Source organism: Neolamprologus multifasciatus, chromosome 18 (assembly GCF_963576455.1).
Source record: "Neolamprologus multifasciatus chromosome 18, fNeoMul1.2, whole genome shotgun sequence".
Taxonomy (NCBI): domain Eukaryota; kingdom Metazoa; phylum Chordata; class Actinopteri; order Cichliformes; family Cichlidae; genus Neolamprologus; species Neolamprologus multifasciatus.
Genome location: NC_140456.1, coordinates 25,534,148 through 25,554,630, shown reverse-complemented (window position 1 = coordinate 25,554,630; position 20,483 = coordinate 25,534,148). Strand labels below are relative to the sequence as shown.

Genomic DNA, 20,483 nt, shown 5'->3' with positions numbered 1-20,483 from the left:
ATGATGTCAACATATTCGCTGTTAAAAATTCTTGCTCTTTTATGGGATGTTTTATGTTTTCTTTGCCATTTGAAATTATAGACAGAAACCCAATTTTCCCACCAGCACTTTAATGCAGAGCCCATGAAGATCCAGGAGATGGTGATCACACACAAACTAAAGGATCGCATTACAGTCATCAGTAATATATCTAACCCTAAATCATTATTCCTCCTTATTTTATAACATGTTTTCACTTTTTTTGCCTTTCACCTGCGTTACTCCAGCCTGACCTTTGGCTTGGCTGTGTTTGGTATTTCAAAACAACAAAACAGTGACCTCTGAACACGGCAGTCCGGGAAATCATTTTGAAATGCGCACTCTAAACAAACTGTTGTGAGAGCTGTTCCAAACAAGGCTGAATCCTGGACGATATATAGAGTAACCCAGCCCACCACACACACACACACACATACAAACACACAGAGACACGCTGCCGTTACAGTTATAAAACCAAAAGTCAACATTAAATTAGAAATTAGAAGCTCAAACTAAAGGTGCACAGAGAGTCTGCAGCTATAATTGTACAGAAGCAAGTATTTTTGCAATGCTGGTCAGTACAGTCCTCCTCGTACAGTTTTCCTGTGCGTCTGAAATCAATTTGAAGGAAGAAAAAATGTAACTCTACAGGTTTGACTTTTCCCTCCAGTTTACTGGATTTTAGATGCTTGCTCCATTTGGGCATGTGGGCAGAGGTACGGCATGATGCCAGAGGCATGGTTACATTTTGGGGGAATTTCCTTAAATAATTATTAACCACCTCTGATTTTATCTCGTCTCTGCGCTCTCATGTTTGTTGCATTACTCTGCAGTATTTGAGCGCCTGACAGGATGTGTGCGCGCTATCTTGGATTTGTGCTTCTGATTTGGTTTGCAGGAGTGAGGCATGGTAAGACTATTAAATTCACTTCCTGCTATTTTTATACTTAAAAACACATTTTTAAAAAGTGCATTTTCCTCTAGTTGCTTACTTGTTTATCACTTTTTCAGCACAAAATGAAAATGTCTGCAGGGCTCCTGTGCTGAATGGGGGTTATTATGTCCCTGATGAAGAGACTTACTTTAATAAAGCAGAGCTCACTTACGCTTGTGATTCTGGACGGAAACCGGTGGTGGAGGGTTGGTGGGCGACAAGCAGATGTGAAAATGGGAATTGGGTTCATAAACCACAGTGTATAGGTAAGTGTTCAGTAATATCTCAACAAATTAGTTTCAGTTAGACGCTACAAATCTGCAGGAGTGCAAACTTTATTCAATACCATTGGTTAGCTGGTCATTAAAAGAACAATGTGGAGTGATGCTGTTGTATGAAAGAAGTAATGCATTCAGTTTGAAGCCATAAAAAATTATCCTTATTTGTTATTTGTTTTATTAAATTGTACTCTAATATGTAGTATAATATTTAAAACCACACAGTAATGTAATGCATACCAAACCCAGCAATGTTTGCTTGATAGCTTAGTGTGAGTCTGACGGGTGATATTACTTTCTTCTGTTTACAGAACAGGGTCCTAAATCAGAACAGTCGAGGAGCGTGTCAGGATACATTTCACTGTGTGCTGTAGTCGTATAACTATGCATGTGACAAATAAAGAATCTTGAATCAATTAGAGGACAAGAATAATATGAAAACAAGTAAAATACAGTTTAAAGAAAGTCATCAAACGAGTTTGTTGTTTTTTATCTTCTTCAGATGAAAATGCCTGCCTCCCCCCAACAATACCTCATGGAAAATATGATAAAGCAGAAGAGGGTTGGTACATAGAACAGGACTTTATGGTACAATGTGACGATGGATATGTACTCAAAGGCAACCGTAGCCCCACGTGTAGAAATGGAACCTGGAGCCCTTTGCCTGTCTGTGAGAGTAAGTCTGCCAGATCCCACACAAACAAATCACTTTCTCACCACCTTCATCAGTCGGCTTGTAATGACAGGTTTTTTTGTTCCTCACAGGAAGGAGCGATTCATGCAGTGAGCCTCCAAAAATCTCTCATGCAGTCATAATTCATCAATACCAGGAGGTGTTTTCTGCAGGTTCAAAAGTGGAGTATGAATGTGAAGAAGGTTATACTCGAAAGGGCAACGAGATCATCATTTGTAAAGGTGGACAATGGAATGAAGGGCCAACATGCAGTAAGTGTGTAAAAAATACCCTTTAATTTTATGTTTTTCTCACCTTTCTAAAACTTAAAACAATGTTACAAAAGTTTATAAGGAACCAGTTTCTATATGTACGTTAATCAGAAGAGATTCAGAAACTGAATTATTGGCTTTTGAAATTGCCGTTGCACTTTGGGACAGCTTTTTGTTTACTTTTTCCTGGTGCAGGTTGATCAAATGTTGCAAAATGACAAATGACCTGCAAGAATATTTATTTCTGCTTATGACAATAAAAATGAACCCTGCAATCCAAAACAAACAAACAGACAAAACAAAAACTTCCCAATAAATACAACAAGGTCTCACTAAATTGAAAGTGGAAAAAATAAAAATCCATATAATTATATAAATGCAGTCCAGGTCTCAGAGACATTAAACTTTACTTTGGCAACAGTCTGCTAGCATCGTAACAGGGCAGATTTACTTTTTTCTTCTTTTTTTAATACATGGGCTGCTTAGTTTATATAGGATGACAACCACACCTTTTATCAGCAGTAACTGAAATGATGTAGGACTTTTGTCTTGTTTGACAATTTGTATAAAATATGAGAATAAATCTGATAAGATTGCCACTGTTACCTGAATTGTGCTCTGAATTCATTTGCAAGTCAGCAGGTAAACAACAGTTTATGTGACAGAGCACGTTAGCATTAAAGCTGCTTTTAAGCTGAATAGTCTCAATAATTTCTTCGGTTCTGCAGGCGAATCATCAGCAGATCAGGGACCCCCTGCATCAGACGCAAACGTCCAGCCTGAGGGGGGAGGTACTTTTTTAATCATTTTGTTCGTGCACCTCATCTCTGTGTTTATGTTGACTTTAAATCTAAAGCATGTTTTTCATTTAGACAGAAGAGAAAGTGGAGCTGGCAGTGGTAAACAACCGGAGGGTAAGTGAAACATATTAATTAGTGGATCCGGTCATCTCATCTCTCAGATCATTGCAGCATTTTTGGACACAGATATTTATTTTTGACTCTCATTTTTGATTTAGAAACAAGACTTGCAAAACAAGCATTAAAAAAAGAAAACGGAAACTAGTAAATTTCAAACACTTTGCAGATTATTTGGCTTCAATTTTCATCCCAACCCTTATCACAGATCTGAGGAAGCTCTAAATTATCATGTCATTACTCTCATCTTAATAAAGCAGCCCTTCGTGCTTCCAGCCCATTACATTTTTACATAGATACCTGAAGGAAAACCTGAATAAATCTCACACCTTAAATGAGTAGGTTAAAAATATGAACTTTTGCTGTTTGTGCTGTGACCTCTTCTTGTCACCAACCAGTGGGCAGAGGACAGCACGACCCTGCTGTCAGGGGGGGACAACCTTCGGGTGGAGGTAGGTTTTAGACATGAATCAGATATGAATGAGTGTGTATTTGCCTCGCAGTCCAATGTTTCTATGAAATCTATGCAGCATGTACCACATAACTAATGAGTTATCTGTTCTCATCAGGCAGAGGAACTACTGGACATCAGGGAGGTACGGCTGGCAGCGGGATGCAGTCTGATTTACAATTTAAACTTTTTACCTTTTCAAAAACATGATGGGAAAATTATGGCTCTGTATCAGAAAGAAGTGAAAATCAAACAAGATTATAAAGTGATACTTTATATAAAGTAACACTGTTTTACACAAATGTGGATACCTGAATAAATCATTCCAAACAATAGATTTGACTGATTTTTTATTTTGTTTTACAGTGAAGGAAACAATCTAAACAAAACAGATTTTTAAATGACCAGATTAACATGATGTAATCTGTATGTGATTAATACCTAACATGTTTTCTTGTCACCAACCAGGGGGAGGAACGGGCACAGGACAGCATGACCCTGCTGTCAGTGGGGGACAACCTTCAGGTGGAGGTAGGTTTTAGACATGAATCAGATATGAATGAGTGTGTATTTGCCTTGCAGTCCAATGTCTCTATGAAATCTATGCAGCATGTACCATATAACTAATGAGTTATCTGTTCTCATCAGGCAGAGGAACTACTGGACATCACGGAGGTACAGCTGGCAGCAAGACTCATTTATAAGTCAAAGAAGTTTATAAAGTGAAGCTAATTGATCTGTTGTCTGTATATGTGTGTTATCTGCTCTGAATCCTGCAGGATCTTCTAGCACCTCTGACTCAAATAACAGAGACAACAGTCTTATACCAATAAACAGTAAGTTGCTCACAACCTTTTCCACTTAATCAGCATATACATCAAATTCAGTTTATATATTTAATTTAGTTTTTTGAATGACAACAAGCAGCTGGATTGGAATAAGAAGCCAGCGTTAATGAATGAATGAATAAAACTTGTTGATCACTGCAATAATGATTCATGTGGGTAAGTTGTACAGGAATTCAAAGATTACAAAAACTAAACAGCTGAGTACACAATGATCATTTATTTACACTCACTTTCTCTTATTTTAGTTCAGTCATGTGGAGCCCACCCATTCATCGAAAATGCTGCAGTTGTGGCAGAAGGTCCAATGTATTTAAAATACCAGTGTAATGGCTTTTACAAACTAGCTGGTCAAGACACTGTGAGTTGTTATGGTGATGGTAGCTGGTCCAAACTACCCACCTGTGAAGGTATATGAAAATAAATTTTTACTCCAAAAGTTTATTAAAAATGTTCTCAAAAAAACTTCTTATGTTTGTCTGTGAAGGTTCTCAGTCATCCAGGTCATCGTAGTCTAAGGAGCTTGCAAAGAAAAGCGTCTGGACTTCTTTAAGTTGCTTGAAGACGTTTCACCTCTCATCCAAGAAGCTTCTTCAGTTCTAAGGTCAAATGGTGGAGAGTCCCAGATTTAAACCCAGTGGTAGTATCCCCCCAAAGAGGGACAAAAGGACCCCCTGATGATCCTCTAATCACATGAGCCAAGGTGTGAAACTGGGTGTGGGTCCCAATCAGCCAGAGTTTCGGGTGAGCTCATTGTGAAACCTGACCTCACCTTATCATGCGAATTCCTGAGGTCAGATGGCCCAGGATGTGAGTGGGCGTTAAGGCATCTGGGGAGGGAACTCAAACTGGATTATAGATGGCAGAGAGTTGGTGTCGTAAACCACCGCCTCTGTTCAAAGATGGTCGCTCACAGTGGACATAGATGGCTTCTTTCACTCCTCTTTCAAACCATCTGTCCTCTCTGTCCAAAATGTGAACACTGGCATCCTCGAAAGAGTGTCCTTTATCCTTAAGATGCAGATGGACTGCTGAGTCTTGTCCTGTGGAGGCGGCTCTTCTGTGTTGTGCACAGAAGAGCAGAGGTCTTTGAAGGTCTTTGATGCGCTTGTGAAGTGGCTGTTTGATCTCTCCGATGTAGAGGTCTGGGCATTCCTCGCTGCACTGTACAGCATACACCACATTGTTAAGTCTGTGTTTTGGAGTTTTGTCTTTCGGGTGAACCAGTTTTTGTCTGAGTGTGTTGCTGGGTCTGAAATGTACCGGGATGTCATGCTTGGAGAAAACTCTCCTGAGTTTCTCTGATACACCGGCTACATAGGGGACAGTGTTGGGAAGGTTACTTTTAAAATGTATTCCATTACAGAATACAGAATACATGCCCCAAAATGTATTCTGTAACGTATTTCGTTACGTTACTCAATGAGAGTAACGTATTCTGAATACTTTGGATTACTTAATATATTATCATGCTGTTTACAACTACATGAATGTACTATTGCTGTGATTTATTACTGTTACTGAAGGTCCGCGGCTCCGAACCATAGTAAAGGGACCTCTGGCTAATACGGTGGGTTCTGTGTCGGCTCGTAGCTGAAAACTAGCTTTACTTTGTTGTCTGGGTCAACTTTGCTAGCAGAGACAGAGAGAGGCGTTGAAAGGCTGCTCCAACGGAACTTATTGTTTCAGAGGAAAACACGAACACGGTGTACAGTCGAGTCTTAATAGCTTACTTACAGCTGGGCTCGTCAGGCTCTCTTCTTGGCTGCAGCGGTTATTATTATATTTACATGCTTCCAGCTCCCGTTTCTGCTCGATGACAGCTCGTACTTTTCCTTTTTCTCCCTCCCTCGCTCACAGACACATAACGTGTATGGCAGTCCATTCTCCCTGCAGCACGGACTACACTGCCCATGATGCTACATTCTTTAGAGCTATACCTGTAGCATTCTGCCTGTTAGCTTAGCACAACAACAACAAAAAGGCCTCTCTCACCCAGGAAACACGCAGAGAGAGAGAGAGCGTCACCCTGTAACCATGGCAACCATAACTCTGCCGCCTGGAACAACAGAAGTAGGTGTCAAACAAAACCCAAACAGTCCTGACCCGCCACAATATGAAACAGGAAAATACCGCTGTGTAATCCATTTATTTCAACAAAGTAACTGTATTCTAAATACCACCTTTTTAAACGGTAACTGTAACGGAATACAGTTACTCATATTTTGTATTTTAAATACGTAACGGCGGTACATGTATTCCGTTACTCCCCAATGTTGTTGCGTCTTTCTTATCCTCCTTCGCTGGTGTCTGATCTTCTTTTCTGTGCCTCTTTGCTGACTTTAAGAATGCCCAATTAGGATAGCCGCACGTTTTGAGTGCTTCCTTTACATGTGTGTGTTCCTTCTTTTTCCCTTCAGGCTTAGAGGGAACATGTTCTGCCCGGTGGTGTAGGGTCCTAATCACTCCAAGTTTGTGTTCCAGAGGGTGATGGGAGTCAAAGAGGAGGTACTGGTCCGTGTGTGTGGGCTTCCAGTAAACTTCGATGTTGAGGTTGCCATTCTCTTCAATGTGCACAGCGCAGTCCAGGAAAGGCAAACAGTCGTCCTTTGTGTCTTCCCTGGTGAACTTGATGTTTTTATCCACAGCGTTGATGTGCGCAGTGAAGGATTCCACTTCTTGTGTCTTGATTTTGACCCAGGTGTCGTCTACATATCTGTACCAGTGGCTGGGTACTCTTCCTTTGAAAGAGCCAAGAGCCTTCCTTTCCACTTCCTCCATGTAAAGGTTGGCTACAATAGGTGACACGGGGGAGCCCATGGCACAGCCATGTTTTTGTCTGTAATAGCCTTCGTTGTATTTGAAGTATGTAGTGGTAAGGCAGAGGTCTAACAGTGTGCAGATCTGGTCGGGTGGGAAGTTGGTCCTGTCCTCCAAGGAGTTGTCTTCTTGTAGTCGTTTTCTGACAGTCTCCACTGCCTCCGTGGTGGGTATGCACGTGAAGAGAGAGACTACATCAAAGAACACCATGGTTTCATCTGGATCCAGGGTAAGTTTCTGGACCTTGTCAGTGAAGTCGGTGGAGTTCTTGATGTGGTGTGGGGTGTTCCCCACGAGAGGTGCAAGGATGGTAGCAAGGTGTTTCGCAATGTTATAAGTGGCTGAGTTTATGCTACTGACTATGGGTCTGAGTGGGACAGTTTCCTTGTGGATTTTAGGAAGTCGGTAAATGCAGGGTATGGCATCCCCTGGGTAAAGGCGGTGATATGTAAGGCGGTCAATGATTCTTGAAGGCAAGCTATAACTTTCTTTTTGTAGCTGCTTGTGGGGTCTCGCTTTAAGGCTTCGTAGGTATTGTTGTCACTGAGGAGCGTAGTGATCTTTGTATGGTAATCTGTAGTGTTTAGGGCCACGGTGCATCTTCCCTTATCAGCTGGTAAAACAGTGATGTTGTGGTCTTTGCTCAGGGAAGCGACGGCCTTCTTTTCCTGTATTGTGAGGTTGGACGGAGGGACTTTGGCACTGGAGAGGGTGGCTGAGACTTTCATCCTGATTTGCTCTGCTTCCGTCTGTGATAATTTATTAATCCGTATGGCAGATTCTGTTGCTGTGATGAGGTCCACTATGGGCAACTGTTGCGGGGAAATGGCAAACTTGAGTCCTTTGGCTAATACTCTCTTTTCAGGTTCAGTGAGATTCCAGTCTGAAAAGTTCTTTACCCATTTCTCCTGACTGTCTTCAGGTGTGTTTTCTTCCCTGAGTTGTGTAGGTTCAGATTCAGAATGAGAAGTGTGTGTTTTTGAAAGCAAGGTGTGAAATTTCCTGCGTTGTCTTTCTTTTCCTTTTGAGTGTTGGGCCCACTGAGCCTACAAGTCCACAAACTTGTAAACCTCTTCTAAGATTGGAGAGGGTGGAAGGGTTTCCTGTTCCTGCAGAGTCTGGCTGATCTTGATCTGGAGGGCATCTATAGTGAAATGGACCTGTCTTATCCTTTCACTTAAAAGCTGACTTTGTGCTCTCTGTAGAATCAAGTCTGCTCTGTATCCCCTGACAGTGGATCCAAGGCGCAGGCTCTTAGGAACAACTCTGCTTTGTCGGCATCTTAGGTTGAAATGGAGATGGTTCCTATAATCCGCTAGTTTCCTTGATTCCCTTTCATACTCCCGCACCAGTTGAAGGGTGTTCCTCCCAAAATGTACGGCAATATGTCTGTGAAGGTTCTCAGTTATCCAGGTCATCATAGTCAAAGGGGGGTCCTTTTGTCCTTTGGGGGGAAAACTCCCACTGGGTTTAAATCTGGGACTCTCCGCCATTTGACCTTAGAACTGAAGAAGCTTCTTGGATAAGAGGTGAAACGTCTTCAAGCAAGTTAAAGAATTCCAGATGCTTTTCTTTGCAAGCTCCTTTGACTCTTCTTATGTTTGTTTTTACTTGTTGTTGTTTTTGCAGAAGCGTTCTGTGTGGTGGATCCTGCTAGATATGCTGGTTATAGTTTTGCAGCAGGTCAACCTGAATACATGCGGGAAGGAGAAGAAAAACATTTTTCTTGTACCCAAAGAGACAGATATATTTATGTTCGGTGTGCTAACAGAAGAATATATTTGTCCAGATGTAAGTATTTATCTCTTTACATTTTAACTCTTTCAGTTTCTATTTTCCTTTAGCAGCAATCATGTATGAAAATTTCTTCTCTGGGACCTGATACACAAACAAGAGGAATAGTGAAAGAAAAATAAATAAATAAACATTTCCCACACAGGAACATACTGAAATAGCATTGCTGATTTGTTAAAAGCTGCAGCTGATGTTTGTCTATAGGAATGACACATCCACTTCATGTTGTATTATGTAGAGTTGTCCCCAGCTTCCAACAGCCAAACTCATCTACCTGCCTTCGTCCCAGCACATCACACAAAGCAGGAGATTCACTCTTTATCACAGGAACAAAGTGATTTAGTGTGCAGCATCCACACTTGTTCCAGTTGTCCCCAAATCACCACAAAACAGTTTGTTATGGTTACAAAACACACAATGAAGTAACTTCAACAAATGTTAATATGGAATAAAAATAAAACATGAAGAATAAAAGCAGTCTGGCTCTTTAAGAACAGAGAGGATTTTCCTCTGTAGGTTTATCTTTGAATGCAGTGAATCAGTCTTCACTGATAAAGTTTATGAATCTGAGCTGCTAACTGACAAACTATCTGCTTCTTGTTTAGGTTGTAATGGAAATGAATTTCAAAATTATGTAAGTGTTATTCTTTGATTTATTTTCAAACAAATATAGTTTCTTTGAAATAGATGTGCTTGATGTTTTTTACTCAGCTGTTGTTTGTTTGTTTGTGTTTTAATCAGAAGTCTTGCTCTGAATTCAGAGGACCTGTCTGAAACACTTCAACCAGAACCTGCAGAGCAACAACAAAACATGTTTCTTTTCTTTGTCCAGTTTTGGGGCTGATTGTTCTTTAAACACCAAACTGTCCATAAATGATTTGACCTTTTCATGCATTCAATACATGATGTGCACACTGAATCCATAAAGTGTCGATGGCTGGCTGAGGTCTGAATAAAATGTTTCATCATCAGAGACGTCTTTGTATTGCTTTGTCTACTAACTGCGTAGAACAGTTCTTTTATTATGCACATCAAAATGTTGTTCAATAAATAACAATAACGGAAACATTATAGTAAGCACGCAAGCTCAAGTTTATTGATTTGTTTTACTTCATGATGGTGTTGGCTTTGGTTAGTGACCGAGAGAATGAGATTGTGGATACAAGCTGCAGAAAACAGCTTCATCTAAAGGTTGGCTGAACTCATTTTTACAGATGAGGTGATGATAAGTTGATGCACTCCAGGATCACAGAGAAACGTGTCATACACACACTGATCCACTGTTACACAGTTAACAGTTCTCACAGGTTGACATTTTCAAACAGTCTGTGACGGCACAAAAACCCTCATTCGGTGTCCTGGTCCAAGAAACATACAACCCAGCATTTGAGCCAAGCCCAAAGATTCTTGTGATTCACAATATCAAAAGCAGAAAGCAGCTAATGTCCAAAAGAATGAGGGCTGTGATATCTCCTGAATCTAATGTGACACATAATCGATCACCTTCAACAAATCTTTTTCAGGACTATGAAAAGCTCTGAAGTCTGACTGAAATAGTTGCTGTATCTCATTTGAGAAGAAGTCATAACAAAACCACTTTTCCCAACACTTTTGACATGAATTTACAATTTGTAATTTATGTTAACAGGACAATGATTTCTTAGACTCTGGTTACATTTTATTAGAGTAAACCCTGGATTACTGTATTGTTAAAAAAAAGCAGGAACAGTGGTTTGACGAAGTATTTTTGTTTTTTTTGTAATATTCAACAAACAAACCTGAATAAATACAAAATCCAGCTTGTAAATGATGATTTCATTTATTAAGGGATATAAAGCTATTCAAATCTATCTGCCCCTGTGTGAAAAAGTAATTGCTCCTCTTGTTAAACCATGAAACAGTAATTAACCACATTTTAACCACAAAAGGTGAGTTCAGTTTCAAGAAGCCACAGCCTGCTTACCTGATTACTACCAGGTCGAGAAATCACTGAAATAGAACCTGGCTGACAAGAAACATGTCATGTCCTGATCTGATGAAACAGCTGAGAAACAGATGTCAGTGAGTTTGTTTCTCAGCTGTTTCTTCTAGAAAAGGTTTGTCTAGAATTTGAGAAATGGGTGAACCTTCACAGGAAAGATTTACTCCAATTTGGTGGTTATTGGTGTCTGGGGCTGGGCGCTCAGGTATGTACCGGCCTGCCGCTCGTAACTTGGCCAGGCCTCTTCTGGGCTGTGGGGGCCCTCAGGCCTCTGGCCTCTGGACCTGTGCCTCAGTTCATTCCGGCAGAGCCTGCGGGCACGCCACTGCAGCCCCCTCTGACTTCCACTCCGTGGCTGCTGGGTGACCCCTCGTCTGGGGCTCTCCTCAGCTCTTCGCAGGAGGGTGGCACGGATGCCCCTCCAGTGGTCCTCCTTGGGCTCTCGCACTCTGGGACCTCTGGATATCTGGGGCCTGGATCTCCTCCATACCTGCTTCATGCCCTGGGGGACGGGTCTACGGCTCCCCACACCCTCTAGCAGATCATTATATGGAGAAACCTTTTGAATGCAAGTGTGCTGATCCACACAGGTGTTCACAGACACAAACTACACCTTTCTTGGCTGCTACCTCAAAGCACATTGTGCGCTGTCAGTCCTGTGTGCTGCACAACAACATTCAACATTTAGTATTTACTCTTATTTACTGTTAGCTAGATTAATGGAATGGTGCTGTGTTTATTATGTTGTTTTCTTTTTTTTCTTTTTCTCTCAACAGGTGATCCGGGAGATTTTTTTTTCTTTTTAAGTGTCCTTTCTCACTGTCCCCGTTCCCCTCTGTTTTTCTGTTCCTTGCAGAAAGCAAGGTCCATAAAGACATAGATGAGCAACTTTGACCTTCACAGTCATGACCTCAATCTGACAGAACACCTTTGGGATGTATTAGAGCAGAGAATATGAGTCCAGTCTTACACCTCCATTCACCACGATGCTAGCCTAGCAATTTAATGATGCTCGCTTAAAATAAAATGGTGGAGTAATGTGACTTTATTTACCTCACCAAGGTTCAACTGCATCACTTTGACTTCTTGCATTAATCCTCACATTAGAGTCATGTACACAGTGAATATATCACCCACATTATCATTGCTTCTTACTACACAGATATATGTTTCTTACAGTCATTTGAAGTAGTGTGTAAACTTTGATGGAAACCATAAAAATGTTAGCAATGTTAGATATACTTTTAGAAGCAGCTGAATAAACTGCACAATCAGGTCAAACATACAGCCTCTGATCCATCGAGTCCGGGAAGTGACTTTGAAATTTGGACTGTAAATAGTTTCATTGATTTGATGTTTCAAAGTAAATGATTCTTGTTGGCTTCAGGGAAAATGCTCAAAACTGCTCCAAACATACGAACCAATGTGTAATGAATAAAATCAATGAAAAATAGATGTTGCTGAGATTTTTCCCATATTTCTTTTCTTCATGTTTAAAAAGAACCTCAATAAAAAAAAAAATGTGACCACATATTTGAGTAAACGTTTGTGGGAAAACAGTATTTTTTTTCCACGTTCTTTCTCAAAAGTTGTTTTGAATGTGTACGAACTTTTTTCCATCCCACAAAATTGGAAGGGCCAAGGTGATTGCACAAACATTTGGGTGACAGTTGTGATAAGTAGCTGGTTCTCATGTGGATTACCTTTAACTGCTGGTGCTGCTTTGTCGTTGGACGATTTAAAAATGTGCATCAAATATTTTGCATTTGCTCTTCTTTGGTTTCCTGGAGTGCTGCACGGTGAGAACAACAAGTAACTTCACAGACAAACATTTACACTGGTTGATAATGTTTTGCTCTTACTTCATTGTTGTGTTTCAGCACAGAGCACCACACAGGCCTGTGATGCTCCCACACTGGACGGTGGCTTCTTTGCCCCAAAGCAAGAGACTTACTCTCAGGGCACCAAGCTGAGCTACACCTGCAACGAAGGACGTACGCTAGCAATGAAGGGTTGGTGGGCAACCAGCACATGTCACAATGGAAAATGGTCTCATCAGCCACAGTGTATAGGTAAGTCCTGCCAATAGCTCTTCTTTCTTTTCTTGTTTGTCTTGGTTGAAATACTTTTGCACAGATTTCATTAGACAGTAAGTTAGAATGAACTCCTTTTTACTTTATGTGACTTTTAATTTAATGCCAATATCAGTTTAAAATTCTAATTTATCAGATTATTATTTGTTTTATTAGTTATTATTTATTTTATTATGTGTTTCAAACTGATATTGGCATTATTGGATATAATGCCAATATCAGTTTAAAATTTTAATGTGTCAGATTTTTTTTTATGTGTTTCACTAACGTAAAGAAATCTAGTCGCCTTCTTTCCAAGCTCCTTAAACTGCCATAACCTGGATGACTGAGAACCTACACAGACACAATGAGCCTGTTTTTTGTCACGGTCCTGGGTCAGTGACCCAGTGTTTTGAGTTTTTTGTGCCTCTGAGTTTTTTGTATTATGTTCTTAGTTCTCTTTGTTGTCCCAGCTTATTCTTTAGTGTAGGGTCTTAGTTCGGTTTTCTTGTATTCTGTTTAGTTCTCTGAGTATTTAGTAGCTGCCCTCTGTGTCTCTTTGTTGTTGGTGTTGTCTGTGTTTCTTAGTTGCTCTGTCTCCCCTAGTCTAGTTTGCGTCTATGCTAATTCCTGTTTTACTTTAAAGGTCTGTGTCGCATCGTTCTGTCATAGTAGGCTGTGTGGCAGGCACGAGTAGGACCCAAAATGCAGGCGCTCAGACTCAAGGTGTTATCTCAAAGTCACAGCTTTATTGGCTGGCAGGAAAAAACATACAAACCAAACCAAACTAAACTAAACTGGGAACCAACAACCTAAAACTTACAGGGAGATCCACACAGCAGTGACGACGCAACACTGACTCAGAGAAACACAGGGTTTAAATACACTGGGAAGTAACGAGGGGAATGAGACACAGAAGGAGGGCACAGCTGGGAGAAATCAGAACTGACGAGACAAGGAAGCAAAGTAGGATACACTCACATGAGACACAGACCTTCAAAGTAAAACAGGAAGTAGCACAGACGCAAACTAGACTAGGGGAGACAGAGCAACTAAGAAACACAGACAACACCAACAACAAAGAGACACAGAGGGCAGCTACTAAATACTCAGAGAACTAAACAGAATACAAGAAAACCGAACTAAGACACTACACTAAAGAATAAGCTGGGACAACAAAGAGAACTAAGAACATAATACAAAAAACTCAGAGGCACAAGAAACTCAAAACACTGGGTCACTGACCCAGGACCGTGACACTGTTTTTACTGTCAGTGTGATAGAGTGTCCTCACTGATCAGGAGATAAAGATAAAGATATAACTGTCAGAATTATGACTGTTTCTATGACTGTCACAAAGACTACATTTTATGTTAACTTTTAAAAGAATATAATATTGATTACATGCCAGAATCAAAAGAAAATTCCAACATTGCTGATTTTTCAGAATCTGATTGAAACCTATGTGAAATTTTAAAGATAATTCACCTCGTTTAAAAAATAATAAGGTGCGGCAAACATTCTTTAGAAATTGTGGCCATATTGACATGTTAGTATCACCTAACACAACTGCTGCAGATTTGCAGATTTAACATTGAGCACATTAACCTGCTGGAAGCAGTCTGTAGAAAATGGTCAGCTGTGGTCCCCAACAATATTAGGCTTTGGTGTTTAAATGATGGGACCCAAAGTAGGCTGAGAAAACATCAGTAGACCCTACCAGCCTGAATAATGGATCCATCCTGCCTTAGATGGAAAATTAGTGATGGATGGATGGCTTCAGAACAACAATCAGATGATGAGCAGCGAGCAAGACTTGGGAAGGAAGAATTCATTATTTTACTGGAATGGTGGGGGGAGAGAAGAAAAGACGACATAAAGAGACGAGGACAATGAGAGAAAAAACAAAAGATTTAGTACTTACAGCAGGAACAGGGAGCGGAAAGTGGTGACAAAAGAATAAAAGTTCACATCACATGAAATTCTCCAGCAGCCTAAATCTAGTATGTGAGGAGAGGAGTTTCAAATTTAATTCTGCATTTTAAAGGAGCCAATAAAGTGAAGATGATACAGGAGAAGTATGATGGTTCTTTCTAGTCCCTGATAGTACTCTTGCTGCAGTATTTTGGATTAACTGTAAAGTATCTGTAAGTATCTGGTTAGACACCACAGTCTGCACACTATGATGAAAATTATTGGTCAACAAAATGAATACTGGACAACACAGAACAAATTTGAGACCAATGCTGTTAATAAAGGCATTTTATGTAGTTTTTGTTTTCAGGTCCTCACTGTTCTTTGATCCATGACTCAACGCAAAAGTTTTTATGATTAGTGTTTAAGGACTGTAGGTTTTGTGGGTTTGATCCTGTGAATAAGTTACAAACAAACGGCCCTGCTCTGGGATTAATAAAGTCTTAAACTAATTTTACAGAAAGCATGAATGCGTGCAGTGTGCCTCCTAAAATCCCCCATGCAGTCATCGTTCATCAGGACTACCAGGAAGTGTTTGCTGCAGGTTCAGAAGTGCAGTATGAGTGTGAGGATGGATACACTGCAGAGGGAGCACACAACAAAAAATCTGTTTGTACACAAGGAAGCTGGACACAAGGCCCGACCTGCAGTAAGTGGACATGCATTAGAATTCTTGACACACTATAACATAATGTTATAATAATACAATAGCCATGTAGTACAGATCAATGGTGTGAGTTGATCTTCACAGAAGAGCATTTAAGCACCATTATTGACAAGTTTGTAACAATAACTCCTCTCAACCTGCAGGAAGAGGAAGCATTAAAACATGTATTTATTCTCTTTATAATATATATATATATATATATATATATATATATATATATATATATATATATATATGTATGTATATATATACACCTTATAACAATATTTTGAAAATACTCATTCACACATCTTTCTTTATTTTGACTGACAAACAAGATTTGCAAATCGTTGGTTAATTTTCGGTGTCAAGGGTGCAGAAACTATAAAGGTATAAAGCTGATGAGCCAAACCATGAAGCTGTGGGAAAGAGTGAAGCTAGGTTAAAAAGAGAGGTGGCTATCAGTGAACAGCAACACGGCTTCATGCCAAGAAAGATTGTTTACTTTGAAAGTGCTGATAGAGAAGTATAGAAAAGGTCAGAAGGAGTTACACTGTGTCTTTGTGGATCCAGAGAAAGCAGACGATACAGAGCCAAGAAAGGAACTGATAATGCAGGTGGAAAAGTGAAGATGCAAGGAGCAGAAGTAGTAGTAGAGATACCTTGGGTCAACCAAAGTAACAGACGGTGCACAAAATAAGAAGAAGAGTGCATGCAGGGTGGAGTGGGTGGAGATGACTGTCTGAGGTGAACTGTGAAACCAGCTCTGAGGTGTGGTTTAAACATGGTGGCGCTGATAAAAAGGCAGGAAGTGGAAGTGGCATCAGAGTGGATTTTCATCAGGAGTGACCAGGAACAAGATTAGAGATGAGTTCATCAGCTCAGGTTGTTCAGTTAGGACATAAAGTCAAAGATGCAAGGCTGAGATGGTTTGGACATGTGCAGAGGAGGGATAGTGAAGATATTGGACAGAGGATGTTGAAGATGGAGCTGCCAAGCAGGAAGAAAAGAGAAAGACCTCAGCTCATGGATGTGGTGCAAGAGGAGATGTAGAGGGGTGTTGTGACAGAAGAGGATACTGGGGACAGGATGATTCACTGTGATCACATATCAGGGAGGTACAGCTGGCAGCAGGACTGATTTATAAGTCAAATAAGTTTATAAAGTGAAGCTGACTGATGTGTTGTCTGTATATGTGCGTTATCTGCTCTGTATCCTGCAGCATCTTCTAGCACCTCTGACTCAAATAACAGAGACAACAGTCTTATACCAATAAACAGTAAGTTGCTCACAACCTTTTCCACTTAATCAGCATAAACATCAAATTCAGTTTATATATTCAATTTAGTTTTTTGAATGACAACAAGCAGCTGGTTGGAATTAGAAGCCAGGGTTAATGAATGAATGAATGAATTGTTGATCACTGCAAAAATGACTAATTTTGATTGGTTGGCTAAGTTGTACAGGAATTGATAGATTTGGAAAACTAAACAGCTGAGTACACAATGATCATTTATTTACACTCACTTTCTTTTATTTTAGTTCAGTCATGTGGAGCCCACCCATACATTGAAAATGCTGCAGTTGTGGAAGAAGGTCCAATGTATTTGAAATACCAGTGTAATGGCTTTTACAAACTAGCTGGTCCAGACACTGTGAGTTGTTACGGTGATGGTAGCTGGTCCAAACTGCCCACCTGTGAAGGTATTAAAAAATATTTTTCACTCCAAACGTTTATTAAAAATGTTCTTAAAAATTCTACTTATGTTTGTTTTTACTTGTTGTTGTTTTTGCAGAAGCGTTCTGTGTGGTGGATCCTGCTAGATATGCTGGTTATGGTCTTGCAGCAGCTCAACCTGAATACATGCGGGAAGGGGAAGAAAAACATTTTTCTTGTACCCAAAGAGACAAATATATTCATGTTCGGTGTGCTAACAGAACAATATATTTGGGCAGATGTGAGTATTTATCTCTTTACATTTTAACTCTTTCAGTTTCTATTTTCCTTTAGCAGCAATCATGTATGAAAATGTCTTTTCTGGGACCTGATACACAAACAAGAGGAATAGTGAAAGAAAAATAAATAAATAAAAATTCCCCACGCAGGAACATACTGAAATAGCATTGCTGATTTGTTAAAAGCTGCAGCTGATGTTTGTCTATAGGAATGACACATTCACTTCATGTTGTGTTAAGAAATAAATATATATTCTTAATGCTTATTTTCTGATTAGATTGTTTTATGAGAGGCCCAGACTTGACTAGGTCACAGGCTGACAGGAAACTGCAAGTTTCTGCAGTATATGAGGAGCAGACAGAGAGTGAAACTAAGTTCAGACAAAGGGTGACAGGTTGCCCTGGCAACAGACCTCAGAAAGGGGAAGTTAATGCAAGCTGCACAGGAAGTAAGACACAAAGAAAAGAGGAACTTGTACCATATAAGGAGTTGTTTGTATCGAAACTGTGTGAAGTGCTGCAAAAATATATAGCAAGACTGGCTGCTGTTTTTTCAGATTTGAGCGGGCGTTTCTGTGCTAAGTCTCCCTTTTCTGGAATATGTAAAATTAAAGATAATTTTTTGAGTTAGACCACTTTGAGCTGTGTCTTTTTTGGCCGTTAAAGAATACAAAGAACTGGATTTAATAGTTGTAGTATGTAGAGTTGTCCCCAGCTTCCAACAGCCAAACTCATCTACCTGCCTTTGTCCCAGCACATCACACAAAGCCGGAGATTCACTCTTTATCACAGAAACAAAGTGATTTAGTGTGCAGCATCCACACTTGTTCCAGTTGCCCCCAAATCACCACAAAACAGTTTGTTATGGTTACAAAACACACAATGAAGTAACTTCAACAAATGTTAATATGGAATAAAAGTAAAACATGAGGAATAAAAGCAGTCTGGCTCTTTAAGAACAGAGAGGATTTTCCTCTGTAGGTTTATCTTTGAATGCAGTGAATCAGTCTTCACTGATAAAGTTTATGGATCTGAGCTGCTAACTGACAAACTATCTGCTTTTTGTTTAGGTTGTAATGCATATCAACTTCAATATGATGTAAGTGTTATTCTTTGATTTATTTTCAAACAAATATAGTTTCTTTGAAATAGATGTGCTTGATGTTTTTTACTCAGCTGTTGTTTGTTTGTTTGTGTTTTAATCAGAAGTCTTGCTTTGAATTCAGAGGACCTGTCTGAAACACTTCAACCAGAACCTGCAGAGCAACAATGAAACATGTTTCTTTTCTTTGTCCAGTTTTGGGGCTGATTGTTCTTTAAACACCAAACTGTCCATAAATGATTTGACCTTTTCATGCACTCAATACATGATGTGCACACTGAATCCATAAAGTGTCGATGGCTCGCTGAGGTCTGAATAAAATGTTTCATCATCAGAGACGTCTTTGTATTGCTTTGTCTACTAACTGCGTAGAACAGTTCTTTTATTATGCACATCAAAATGTTGTTCAATAAATAACAATAACGGAAACATTATAGTAAGCACGCAAGCTCAAGTTTATTGATTTGTTTTACTTCATGATGGTGTTGGCTTTGGTTAGTGACCGAGAGAATGAGATTGTGGATACAAGCTGCAGAAAACAGCTTCATCTGAAGGTTGGCTGAACTCATTTTTACAGATGAGGTGATGATAAGTTGATGCACTCCAGTATCACAGAGAAACGTGTCATACACACACTGATCCACTGTTACACAGTTAACAGTTCTCACAGGTTGACATTTTCAAACAGTCTGTGACGGCACAAAAACCCTCATTCGGTGTCCTGGTCCAAGAAACATACAACCCAGCATTTGAGCCAAGCCCAAAGATTCTTGTGATTCACAATATCAAAAGCAGAAAGCAGCTAATGTCCAAAAGAATGAGGGCTGTGATATCTCCTGAATCTAATGTGACACATAATCGATCACCTTCAACAAATCTTTTTCAGGACTATGAAAAGCTCTGAAGTCTGACTGAAATAGTTGCTGTATCTCATTTGAGAAGAAGTCATAACAAAACCACTTTTCCCAACACTTTTGACATGAATTTACAATTTGCAATTTATGTTAACAGGACAATGATTTCTTAGACTCAGGTTACATTTTATTAGAGTAAACCCTGGATTACTGTATTGTTAAAAAAAAGCAGGAACAGTGGTTTGACGAAGTATTTTTGTTTTTTTTGTAATATTCAACAAACAAACCTGAATAAATACAAAATCCAGCTTGTAAATGATGATTTCATTTATTAAGGGATATAAAGCTATTCAAATCTATCTGCCCCTGTGTGAAAAAGTAATTGCTCCTCTTGTTAAACCATGAAACAGTAATTAACCACATTTTAACCACAAAAGGTGAGTTCAGTTTCAAGAAGCCACAGCCTGCTTACCTGATTACTACCAGGTCGAGAAATCACTGAAATAGAACCTGGCTGACAAGAAACATGTCATGTCCTGATCTGATGAAACAGCTGAGAAACAGATGTCAGTGAGTTTGTTTCTCAGCTGTTTCTTCTAGAAAAGGTTTGTCTAGAATTTGAGAAATGGGTGAACCTTCACAGGAAAGATTTACTCCAATTTGGTGGTTATTGGTGTCTGGGGCTGGGCGCTCAGGTATGTACCGGCCTGCCGCTTGTAACTTGGCCAGGCCTCTTCTGGGCTGTGGGGGCCCTCAGGCCTCTGGCCTCTGGACCTGTGCCTCAGTTCACTCTGGCAGAGCCTGCGGGCACGCCACTGCAGCCCCCTCTGACTTCCACTCCGTGGCTGCTGGGTGACCCCTCGTCTGGGGCTCTCCTCAGCTCTTCGCAGGAGGGT

General features: G+C 40.0%; 1 protein-coding gene across 15 annotated transcripts; it reads left to right on the top strand.

The window, feature by feature from the left end:
* Positions 1 to 474: 474 nt before the first annotated feature.
* Positions 475 to 19,067, top strand: LOC146498094 (complement factor H-related protein 1-like). 15 transcript variants are annotated; one of them, XM_085139196.1, is made up of 16 exons: positions 476 to 734; positions 852 to 928; positions 1,030 to 1,218; positions 1,733 to 1,906; positions 1,996 to 2,175; positions 2,904 to 2,966; positions 3,048 to 3,089; positions 3,491 to 3,544; positions 3,662 to 3,688; positions 4,012 to 4,074; positions 4,192 to 4,218; positions 4,323 to 4,379; positions 4,637 to 4,798; positions 17,472 to 17,633; positions 18,702 to 18,730; positions 18,838 to 19,067. In XM_085139196.1, the coding sequence occupies exons 2-16, from the start codon at positions 871 to 873 to the stop codon at positions 18,868 to 18,870; spliced, it is 1,320 nt and encodes a 439-aa protein (XP_084995322.1). In that variant the 5' UTR covers positions 476 to 734; positions 852 to 870; the 3' UTR covers positions 18,871 to 19,067. The 15 variants fall into 15 exon arrangements, with proteins under 15 accessions (XP_084995323.1, XP_084995322.1, XP_084995321.1 ...); XM_085139195.1 differs by lacking the exon at positions 17,472 to 17,633 and adding an exon at positions 8,838 to 8,999 and having other exon boundaries at positions 479 to 734; XM_085139192.1 differs by lacking the exons at positions 17,472 to 17,633; positions 18,702 to 18,730 and adding exons at positions 8,838 to 8,999; positions 9,608 to 9,636 and having other exon boundaries at positions 479 to 734.
* Positions 19,068 to 20,483: the final 1,416 nt, after the last annotated feature.

Bases quoted from the DNA above. Each gene is read 5' to 3' on its own strand.
- LOC146498094 (XM_085139196.1), top strand. From the start codon at position 871: ATGTGTGCGCGCTATCTTGGATTTGTGCTTCTGATTTGGTTTGCAGGA. The intron at 1,907-1,995 runs GTAAGTCTGCCA...TGTTCCTCACAG, and splicing joins CCCTTTGCCTGTCTGTGAGA to GAAGGAGCGATTCATGCAGT. The intron at 17,634-18,701 runs GTGAGTATTTAT...CTTTTTGTTTAG, and splicing joins AACAATATATTTGGGCAGAT to GTTGTAATGCATATCAACTT.